The following is a 12,151-nucleotide window of genomic DNA, read 5'->3' on the forward strand; positions in this document are numbered from 1 at the left end:
ATGCGCTAAAGTATGTCCTTGCAATACTGATTTACCTGTGTCTGGTGGGAAGGCGGTTATTTGGTTGGTGGTTGACAGATTTAGAAAACAAGCTCACTTCATCCCCTTATTAGAGTTCCCTAATGCCGAAACACTTTCCAGGTTGTTCATCAATCATGTGGTAAAATTGCATGGAATCATTCTGAATATTGTGTGCGACAGGGGAGTGCAATTAATTTCTAAGTTTTGGAGGGCGTCTTGTAAAAGATTGGGGAATGATTTGTCATTTTCCTCTGCCTATCACCCTGAAACCAACTGTCATACAGTGAGGACAAATCCGTTATTGGAACAAATGTTAAGATGTTTTGTTGCGGCTCAGCAGGAGGACTGGTCCTCATTTCTGCCTCTTGCAGAGTTCGCCTTTAACAGTTGAGTCAATCAGTCCTCTGGAACCTCGCCAATCTATTGTAATTACCCCCCATTTTGGAGAATTTTCTAGTATAAGTTCTGGGTGTCCTGGAGTAGAGGTGGCCATACAGAGACTTGGGGATGTCTGGAGGGAGGTTCAAAAGAATATTGGGGGGGGCCAATTTCGCCAGAAATGGAAGGCTGATAGGAAACGTTCTACAGGTCACGTATTCAAGGTGAGAGATAAGGTTTGGTTATTGTCAAGAATATTAAACTGAAGGTACCCTTGGTGAAGCTGGGTCCTAAATGCATTGCCCCTTTGAAGTTCTGGAGGTGATTAAGGTGGATTTTTGAGATTGTGGAGGTGGCCTTTAGATTGAAACTGCCTCAGTCTTTTCGTATCCCTAATGTGTTTTACAAATCTCCATTGAAAGAATTTCTTCCCTCAACTTTGTCTCCCTCGACCCCACCTCCTCCTGTTTCCATTGATGGAGGTTTAGAGTACAAAGTGCAAAGGATCATTTATTCTCCAAAGATCTGGAATTCCCTTCAGTATCTGGTTCATTGGAAGGGATATGGACCTGAAGAGAGATCCTGGCTTTCCAGCCATCCTGTGAGGGCCAATCAGTTGGTCAGAGCATTCCATCGGAGGGTCCCTGGGAAACTTGATGGTCCAGTGGCCCCCTGGCAGAGAGGGTACTCTCACTTTTACTCCATGAAGTGCATCTCACACGCAATAAGAGTCACTGCTGTGTTTATCTGAGCTGTCAGTAGTTGATTGACAGTAAATAAGGACATGGCACTTCTGTAGGATTGGGTGCGCTAGTAGGATCCAACTCCGTAACAAGACAATGAGACTAGGCACTCCAAGAGTAGATATAATTAGTTGATTTATTTTTTACAGCCAACAGTTCACAACTAGATTAATAGACATTTCGGTCAAAAATATCAACCTTCGTCAGTAGGAACCAGCTGTATATAAGAGATCAAGATGGTATTATCTTTATCTGATGAAGCCTGTTAGTAATCACAGGCAAATTGATAAGGAGTAGGTCGATGAGAATCAAGAGGCTAGGTCACTGGAAAATGCACAAATGATGTGAAATTTGTGAATGTCAAGTATTCAAAAAGAAAACGCACGATAAGGGCCTTCAGTGAATCTGAATATGAAATATGAATCATCAAATTTGTAGCTACCATACATCAATAAATTCTCTGGATTATACAGACAAAGAGAAGAGGTGCAAGATATGTAAATAAGTTCACAACCTCCTCAAAGGAGGAGATTCTGCACAAGACCGGGAGAATAGTAAGCCATTCAGCTGAAGGAAAATGATCCCGGAAGTCCAGTAACAGCCAAGAGCTAAGTGTCCAACGGTGGATACCGTGTTGTTCCCTGGACGCTTAGCTCTTGGCAGTTACTCGACTTCCTGGATCATTCCCCTCTGCCCGGTCCCTGTTCCTGACATGGCCCCCTAATATTTTGACCTCGGACTGTTACCTGACCACATCCCAGTTGCCTCTCTTTATTCTTTACATGCCTCCCTGGAAACTTGACCTTGGATCGTGACCTGACTTAGCCTCTGTATCAGGGGCGTAACGATCGCGGTCGCAGAGGTCGCCACTGCGACCGGGCCCGCAGGGTTATAGGGGCCCGGCAGCCGCTCTGCAGAGCCGGCTGCCGGGCCCCTATGTGTAGTGCCACTATGTAGTGGCCGACTGCGCGACCATTAGGGGGCCGGCCTGTGAGTCAGGGGGGCCCAGTGTCTGCAGGGGGGGCAGAGACGTTCCTGACCTGCTGCAGAGGAGATGTGCTCCTGCACGGCAGACGGAAACCATCCCTACCAGGACCTGCGATGATGTCACGCCCATGTGACTGTGTGGAAGGAGACACAGGATGCCGGGGAGAAAGCAGGAGAAGATACTTCGAACACATGAGTGGTAATGAGAAAAGAGGGGACATGAGGGGAGGGGCTGCAGGGTGAGGGGCATATGAGGGCTGCAGACTGTGACAGAAGCATGTGAAGGGTGCAGAGTGTTTGAGAGGGGTAAGTTGGGGTACGGGCAGGGTGAGATATGTGGGTCAGGGTGTGTGTGTGATATGGGGGTGCAGGCTGTATAGGGAGCAGGGTGTGTGACATATGGGGGCAGGGGCATAACTACCGCAGTCGCAGGGGTCAGAAGGAGTTGAGAGGTACTTGTTTTTTTTATTTTGCTGGCTGCATGACACATATAGGCCTGAGGAAGCTGCCTGCATGATACATGGAGGCCCTGGTGGGGCTGGCTGGCAGGCTGCATTACACATAGAAGCCCTGGGGGCTGGCTGCATTACACATAGAAGCCCTGGGGGCTGGCTGCATGACACATGGAGGCCCTGGGGGGGCTGGCTGCATGACACATGGAGGCCCTGAGGGGGCTGGCTGCATGACACATGGAGGCCCTGGGGGGGCTGGCTGCATGACACATGGAGGCCCTGGGGGGGCTGGCTGCATGACACATGGAGGCCCTGGGGGGGCTGGCTGCATGACACATGGAGGCCCTGAGGGGGCTGGCTGCATGACACATGGAGGCCCTGGGGGAACTGGCTGCATGACACCTGGGGGGGGGGGGGCTGGCTGCATGACACAGGGAGGCCCTGGGGGGCTGGCTGCATGACACATGGAGGCCCTGGGGGGGGGCTGGCTGCATGACACATGGAGGCCCTGGGGGGGATGGCTGCATGACACATGGAGGCCCTGGGGGGGGGCTGGCTGCATGACACATGGAGGCCCTGGGGGGGATGGCTGCATGACACATGGAGGCCCTGGGGGGGCTGGCTGCATGACACCTGGGGGGGGCTGGCTACATGACACATGGAGGCCCTGGGGGGGCTGGCTGCATGACACATGGAGGCCCTGGGGGGGCCGACTGCATGACACATGGAGGTCCTGGGGAATCTGGCTGCATGACACATGGAGGCCCTGGGGAAGCTGGCTGCATGACGCATAGAGGCCCTGGGGGGGCTGGCTGCATGACACATATAGGCCCGGGGGAAGCTGGCTGCATTACACATGGAGGCCCTGGTGGGGCTGGCTGCATGACACCTGGTGGGGCTGGCTGCATGACACATGGAGGCCCTGGTGGGGCTGGCTGCATGACACCTGGTGGGGCTGGCTGCATGACACATGGAGGCCCTAGTGGGACTGGCTGCATAATAGATGGAGGCCTGGGGGTGCTGGCTGCATGATACATGGAGGTCTATGGGACTGCATAATAAACATGAAGGACACCTTATACATAGACTATAGCAGCGCATTATACATGGAGGTCTATGGGGCTGCATTATAATACATATAGGACTATGGGGGCTACATTATAATATATGGAGGACTATGGAGGCTACCTTACACATGGTCTGTGGGGGTGCATTATAAAGCATGGGGGACTGTGGTGCAGTATAAAATATGGAGAACTATGGGAAATGCATTGTAATACATGGAGGACTATGGGGGTGCATTCTAATATATAAAGGGTTATGTGGGACCCTTTATACTATATGGAAGGCTATGTGGGGGCCATTATAGTATTTGGAGAACTATATATGAGGGAGGAAAAAGATACAAGTATGGGATGGGAATGTTTTGTGCTGAGGGAAAAGGGCTCTTTCCCATGCTCTGCTATACATCTCTCAGCACCCAGCTTTCCCATGCTCTGCTATACATCTCTCAGCACCCAGCTTTCCCATGCTCTGCTATACATCTCTCAGCACCCAGCTTTCCCATGCTCTGCTATACATCTCTCAGCACCCAGCTTTCCCATGCTCTGCTATACATCTCTCAGCACCCAGCTTTCCCATGCTCTGCTATACATCTCTCAGCACCCAGCTTTCCCATGCTCTGATATGGGAAAGCTGGGTGCTGAGGGAAAGATGTATGACAGAGCATGGGAAAGCAGGGTGCTGATAGAGGGATTTTAGATCATGGGAAACCTGGGTGCTGTGGGTAAAAGCCAAGTGTCAGCATCATTATCCCGTACCCTAAGTGTTGTGTACATGGAGGGGGGCCCCGGTCCAAAGTTTGCACCAGGGCCCATCAAACTCTAGTTACGCCACTGCTCTGTATAGTCCTGAAATCCACTACGTGTCCTCCTGGTACCTAACCTCGGCTTATCTGACTACTCTACCGTTCGTGTTACCCATAAGTAGTGACTAGCATCACAAAAATAAAGTGCTGAGCAGTTCTGAAGTGGCCGCAATGAGTCTGGATCTAAACCCCATTGACACCTGTGGGGACATCTGAAAATCCCTATTGAGAGAAGGTGCCTTCAAATATGAGAGACCTGGAGCAGTTTATAAAGAAGAGTGCGAGATTCAAGGTGAGAGGAGGATGAAGCTTGTGGACGGGTATAGGAGGCGACTGATGGAAGGGATTTATTCCAAAGATTAGAGGACATGCAACCAAATATTAAGCTTCATCAGACAGTTCTCTTCTGCTCTTTCTGGTCTCCATGCTTAGTGTGGCTCACACAGACACAATGCAAAGATGGAGGCAACTTCTCCCCTTTTTATCTGGTTTCAGGTGTGATTTTCATATTGCCCACGCCTGTTTCTTGCCACAGGTGCATTTGTACGAGCATCACATGCTGGAAACAAAGCTGTTTACCCACAATTTTGGAAAGATGCCAATAACATTCTCTTGCCCATTTTGGGGTTTTGTGTGAAATTATGTCCATTTTTCCTTTTTTTCTTGTGTTGTTCCAAAACACACAAAACAAATAAACATGTGTATAACAAAACTTGTAACTGCAATAATTTTCTGGGAGAAATACTTCTAGAACAATTTGAAGGGTGCCAACACTTTTAAGCATGACTGTATATAAAATAATTAGAAAAGCGGGTATCATTTCCTTTACACATCACAAATACTTTGACTACTTTGTGCTGGTATCACATAAAATCCCAGTAACAGAGGTTTGCTTGTGGGTGTAACAGGGTATGAATACTTTTTCAAGGCCCTGTATACACACACGTGAATACTTTTTAACTCTATTTCATAAAAGTTGAGTTCTATCTGATACCCTGCTCCCTGCAAGTGCTTTGCACTGTTGGCTTTTGGTGGTCGAGCCTTTGAAACCCCGCAGCCGGGAGTTACAGATTTGACCCTTCCTGACCTCATCTTCTACCATTCACATCCTCTTACCTTCCTCTCTAGAGAAGTAAATGCTGTTCACAGCCATCTCCAGAGATGTGGCCGCATCAGCCTCGGAGCCCTTGTCCAGGGAGCCATTGACCTTCCCCTAAGAGGAAACATAGAAGTATCAGGTCAAGAACAGCGGAGAAAAACATTCAACATCTCACCTGACTACAAGATGGCGGGGTCGTCACCTCTATAGAACAAACACTGCGGGGTCGTCACCTCTATAGAGTGGATAGACGGGGTCATTATCTCTATAGAGGGGACACAGTTGGGTCATTGTCTCTATAGAGAGGACACGGCAGAGTCATCGTCTCTATAGAGAGGACACGGCAGAGTCATCGTCTCTATAGAGAGGACACGGTGGGGTCATGGTCTCTATAAAGAGGACACGGCAGAGTCATCGTCTCTATAGAGAGGACACGGCAGAGTCATCGTCTCTATAGAGAGGACACGGTGGGGTCATGGTCTCTATAGAGAAGACAGTGGGATTATCATATCTATAAAGCGGACACAGCGGGGTCATCGCCTCTAAGAAGCAGACACAGTGGGGTCGTCACCTCTATAGAGCGGACACAGTGTGGTCATCCCCTCTATGGAGTGGACAGGGTGGGGTTGTCTTCTCTATGGAGCAGACACAGTGGGATCATCGCCTCTAAGAAGCAGACATAGTGGCGTCGTCACTTCTATAGAGCAGACACAGCGGGGTCATCCCCTTTATGGAGCAGACACAGCGGGGTCATCTCCTCTAGAGGAGACACAGTGGGGTCATCTCCTCTAGAGGAGACACAGTGGGGTCATCTCCTCTATGGAGCAGACACAGTGGGGTCATCCCCTCTATGGACCGGACACAGAGGGGTCATCTCCTCTATGGAGCGGACACAGCGGGGTCATCTCCTCTATGGAGCGGACACAGCGGGGTCATCCCCTCTATGGAGCAGACACAGCGGGGTCATCTCCTCTATGGACCGGACACAGCGGGGTCATCCCCTCTATGGAGCGGACACAGCGGGGTCATCTCTATGGAGCGGACACAGCGGGGTCATCCCCTCTATGGAGCGGACACAGCGGGGTCATCTCCTCTATGGAGCAGACACAGTGGGGTCATCCCCTCTATAGAGCAGACACAGTGGGGTCATCCCCTCTATGTACCGGACACAGCGGGGTCATCTCCTCTATGGAGCGGACACAGCGGGGTCATCTCTATGGAGCGGACACAGCGGGGTCATCCCCTCTATGGAGCGGACACAGCGGGGTCATCTCCTGTATGGAGCGGACACAGCGGGGTCATCTCCTCTATAGAGCGGACACAGTGGGGTCATCCCCTCTATGGAGCGGACACAGCGGGGTCATCTCCTCTATGGAGCGGACACAGCGGGGTCATCCCCTCTATGGAGCGGACACAGCGGGGTCATCCCCTCTATGGAGCGGACACAGCGGGGTCATCTCCTCTATGGAGCGGACATAGCGGGGTCATCCCCTCTATAGAGCAGACACAGTGGGGTCATCCCCTCTATGGACCGGACACAGCGGGGTCATCCCCTCTATGGAGCAGACACAGCGGGGTCATCTCCTCTATGGAGCAGACACAGTGGGGTCATCCCCTCTATAGAGCAGACACAGTGGGGTCATCCCCTCTATGGACCGAACACAGCGGGGTCATCTCCTCTATGGAGCGGACACAGCGGGGTCATCTCTATGGAGCGGACACAGCGGGGTCATCCCTTCTATGGAGCGGACACAGCGGGGTCATCTCCTGTATGGAGCGGACACAGCGGGGTCATCTCCTCTATAGAGCGGACACAGTGGGGTCATCCCCTCTATGGAGCGGACACAGCGGGGTCATCTCCTCTATGGAGCGGACACAGCGGGGTCATCCCCTCTATGGAGCGGACACAGTGGGGTCATCCCCTCTATGGAGCGGACACAGCGGGGTCATCTCCTCTATGGAGCGGACACAGCGGGGTCATCCCCTCTATAGAGCAGACACAGTGGGGTCATCCCCTCTATGGACCGGACACAGCGGGGTCATCTCCTCTATGGAGCGGACACAGCGGGGTCATCTCCTCTATGGCGCGGACACAGCGGGGTCATCTCCTCTATGGAGCGGACAGGGTGGGGTCATCCACTCTATGGAGCGGACAGGGTTGGGTCATCCCCTCTATGGAGCGGACACGGCGGGGTCATCTCCTCTATGGAGCGGACAGGGTGGGGTCATCCACTCTATGGAGCGGACAGGGTGGGGTTGTCGTCTCTATGGAGCAGACACAGAGGGGTCATCCCTTCTATGGAGCGGACACAGCGGGGTCATCTCCTCTATGGACCGGACACAGCGGGGTCATCCCCTCTATGGAGCGGACATAGCGGGGTCATCCCCTCTATAGAGCAGACACAGTGGGGTCATCCCCTCTATGGACCGGACACAGCGGGGTCATCCCCTCTATGGAGCAGACACAGCGGGGTCATCTCCTCTATGGAGCAGACACAGTGGGGTCATCCCCTCTATAGAGCAGACACAGTGGGGTCATCCCCTCTATGGACCGAACACAGCGGGGTCATCTCCTCTATGGAGCGGACACAGCGGGGTCATCTCTATGGAGCGGACACAGCGGGGTCATCCCTTCTATGGAGCGGACACAGCGGGGTCATCTCCTGTATGGAGCGGACACAGCGGGGTCATCTCCTCTATAGAGCGGACACAGTGGGGTCATCCCCTCTATGGAGCGGACACAGCGGGGTCATCTCCTCTATGGAGCGGACACAGCGGGGTCATCCCCTCTATGGAGCGGACACAGTGGGGTCATCCCCTCTATGGAGCGGACACAGCGGGGTCATCTCCTCTATGGAGCGGACACAGCGGGGTCATCCCCTCTATAGAGCAGACACAGTGGGGTCATCCCCTCTATGGACCGGACACAGCGGGGTCATCTCCTCTATGGAGCGGACACAGCGGGGTCATCTCCTCTATGGCGCGGACACAGCGGGGTCATCTCCTCTATGGAGCGGACAGGGTGGGGTCATCCACTCTATGGAGCGGACAGGGTTGGGTCATCCCCTCTATGGAGCGGACACGGCGGGGTCATCTCCTCTATGGAGCGGACAGGGTGGGGTCATCCACTCTATGGAGCGGACAGGGTGGGGTTGTCGTCTCTATGGAGCAGACACAGAGGGGTCATCCCTTCTATGGAGCGGACACAGCGGGGTCATCTCCTCTATGGAGCGGACAGGGTGGGATCATCCACTCTATGGAGCGGACAGGGTGGGGTTGTTGTCTCTATGGAGCAGACACAGAGGGGTCATCCCCTCTATGGAGCGGACACAGCGGGGTCATCTCGTCTATGGAGCGGACAGGGTTGGGTCATCCCCTCTATGGAGCGGACGGGGTTAAGTCATCCCCTCTATGGAGCGGACACGGCGGGGTCATCTCCACTATGGAGCGGACAGGGTTGGGTCATCCCCTCTATGGAGCGGACACGGCGGGGTCATCTCCTCTATGGAGCGGACAGGGTTGGGTCATCCCCTCTATGGAGCGGACACGGCAGGGTCATCTCCTCTATGGAGCGGACAGGGTGGAGATGTCGCCTCTATGGAGCAGACAGGGTGGGGTCATCTCCTCTATGGAGCGGACACAGCGGGGTCATCTCCTCTATGGAATGAACAGGGTGGGGTTGTAGCCTCTATAGAGCAGACACAGTGGGGTCATCCTCCCTATGGAGCGGACACAGCGGGGTCATCCCCTCTATGGAGCGGACAGGGTGGGGTTGTCGCCTCTATGGAGCGGATACAGCGGGGTCATCCCCTCTATGGAGCGGACACAGCGGGGTCATCCCCTCTATGGAGCAGGCACAGTGGGGTCATCCCGTCTATGGAGCGGACACAGCGGGGTATCATCGCCTCTATGGAGCAAACACAGTGGGGTTGTTGCCTCTATGGAGCAGACATGGTGGGGGTCATCATCGCCTCTATGGAGCAGACACGGTGGGGTCGTTGCCTCTATGGAGCAGACACAGTGGTGGTTGTTGCCTCTATAGAACAGACACAGTGGGGTTGTTGCCTCTATGGAGCAGACACGGTGGGGTCGTTGCCTCTATGGAGCAGACACAGTGGTGGTCGTTGCCTCTCTAGAGCAGACACAGTGGGGTTGTTGCCTCTATGGAGCAGACACTGTGGTGGTCGTTGCCTCTATAGAGCAGACACGGTGGGGTCGTTGCCTCTATGGAGCAGACACAGTGGTGGTCGTTGCCTCTATAGAGCAGACACAGTGGGGTTGTTGCCTCTATGGAGCAGACACAGTGGTGGTCGTTGCCTCTATGGAGCAGACTTGGTGGGGTTGTTGCCTCTATGGAGCAGACACAGTTGTGGTCGTTGCCTCTAAGGAGCAGACACAGTGGTGGTCGTTGCCTCTATAGAGCAGACACAGTGGGGTTGTTGCCTCTATGGAGCAGACACAGTGGTGGTCGTTGCCTCTATGGAGCAGACACGGTGGGGTTGTTGCCTGTATGGAGCAGCCACAGTTGTGGTCGTTGCCTCTAAGGAGCAGACACAGTGGTGGTCGTTGCCTCTATAGAGCAGACACAGTGGGGTTGTTGCCTCTATGGAGCAGACGCAGTGGTGGTCGTTGCCTCTATGGAGCAGACACGGTGGGGTCGTTGCCTCTATGGAGCAGACACAGTTGTGGTCGTTGCCTCTAAGGATCAGACATGACAGGGTCATTGCCGTTATGGAGCAGACAGCAGAGACATCACTATAAAGCAGATATATGGTGTTTGTCATCTCTATGGAGCAGACATATGTGGGACACCAGGATCGGTGAAGATTGTCTTCCACCATTGTTTTCTGCTCCTGACCCAGGAGCTGACACTTATACATCTTTCTGATGCTACTCACCGGGAAGGCGATCTCGCTCAACCTCTGCACCCATTCCTCGCACAGCGGGCGCTCGGCAGAGAGCAGCATGGTCTTGTCACTGGTCTCTATGATGAAAGCCGCCATGTTTTCTTTATGTCCATTCTCTGTGGGAGCAGGAGCCACATGTATACACTCTGCCAGACGCACAACCTTACGGTCAGTAGCTCGACGGGCATGTAACTTCTCTCCAACCAATGTGCCATCCTTCCAGTCATAGATCTCTAATCGCGCCACGCCAAACTGGGAGTCTGGATACAAGACCACGTAGCATCTCTTCCACTTCTGTCAGAAAATATATGGGAGACACAATGTCAGTACAAGCACAAGTCCCAAGGGAATCATCGAGAACATGGGCAGAACCAGCCTGACCTGTGGGGGTATATGCCACCATTCAGGTCTATGACTACTGCGACCGCTCTCCACCCGTACTGGGCAACACTTGTCATCATATGATGTCCTCAGTTGAAGACACAAATGAAGGCCCCAACGTCATCTGCTTTGGCGTCTGGGAGACCCCAGCTTATTAACTTTTCAAGATTTCTTCTAAATGTGAGCAATACAAACCTCAAAAGATTCTGACCCTTCCTGACTGCCTCTATCATACTTTAGTAGCCATTTACACCAGTAACTGTCCTTAGACTCCACCTCAGCCTCACACCAGCCATGGGTAGTGGCTTCACAGCCTGACCAGGGCGATCCCACTTCTCGCGCACACAGAGCGATGGCTCTCACTGACGGACTTACATGGATTCAGGCAGGGCCTACACAACAGGAAACGTGTGGCTGGTGATGCAGGTCTCCGCTCATGTTATTTACAAGTGTTGGACCGTGCCTTTAAGAAAGATGATCCAAGAGAAGCTGAGGCTCACTCAAAGGCGGTGACTGTACAGGAGCAGCCATGATGGATGAAGCCCCATATAGTGATCACTAACATCCAGCACCACAATAACTCCAGAAAAGAAGCAGCGAATGAAGGAGACAAAATATGTGCACCCCAAACATTAAAAAAAACCATCCAACTATGTCCAGGGCATGGTGGCAATTCAGAAGAGCTCTGGATGTGGCTGGTATGTAGGACGTTTAGTCCCAGCTCCTCTCTGGGTGTTTTGATATGGTGATATCCAGTCCTGGACCAGATCTCTTTGCAATACTTCTTACATAAGGGGAGTAACATATCAGCTCGGCCTCATGGACACAGCGATGGGGAAGTGAGCATTTATGTTTAGACCAGAAGAAGTCACCAAAAAATGATTAACCAGAATTCAAGGAAAGTGAGGAAGCAGCAGATCATCTGAGCCATTGGTACAACGGCAGCCCTGGTACACTGAGGAGCAAAAGGGTAACAATGTTCTGACCTTGTGACTTTCTGGCTCCATATCTCACCGTCCTCTACAGCTCTGGGTTTGAGACGACCCTCATTTTATAGACAATCATCTTGGCTATTTCACACAAAAAATGACTTGCAGCTATTCTGCATATGATTAGTTCTGCAGATTCTCATCTCTGCATTGTTACTGTTTTACTCTTTTTCTTCCTGTATACTACAAATTACAACCTGTTGTCACATTCCCCAATAGCTCAGTGTCTTATTAGGTTGATTTCCGAGTGAAAGGTCACTGGTTTGAATTGAAGAGCCGCCATGAAGAAGATTTACCAAGAAATGAGGAGTTACATTATCCATCATC

General features: G+C 52.5%; 1 protein-coding gene across 2 annotated transcripts in view; it reads right to left on the reverse strand.

Moving 5' to 3' along the window:
• The window catches only part of DOK1 (docking protein 1), an 85,129-nt gene that overhangs the window by 56,882 nt on the left and 16,096 nt on the right, over positions 1-12,151 (reverse strand). Inside the window, exons 2-3 of one of the 2 annotated variants that reach the window (XM_075345408.1) lie at positions 10,446-10,748; positions 5,565-5,661 (exon numbers count right to left, since the gene is read on the reverse strand). In XM_075345408.1, the coding sequence (XP_075201523.1) occupies positions 5,565-5,661; positions 10,446-10,748 (400 nt within the window). The remainder of the gene's footprint in view (positions 1-5,564; positions 5,662-10,445; positions 10,749-12,151) is intronic. The other variant, XM_075345417.1, reaches the window with a different exon arrangement.

This window comes from Anomaloglossus baeobatrachus, chromosome 1 (assembly GCF_048569485.1).
Source record: "Anomaloglossus baeobatrachus isolate aAnoBae1 chromosome 1, aAnoBae1.hap1, whole genome shotgun sequence".
NCBI classification, from domain to species: domain Eukaryota; kingdom Metazoa; phylum Chordata; class Amphibia; order Anura; family Aromobatidae; genus Anomaloglossus; species Anomaloglossus baeobatrachus.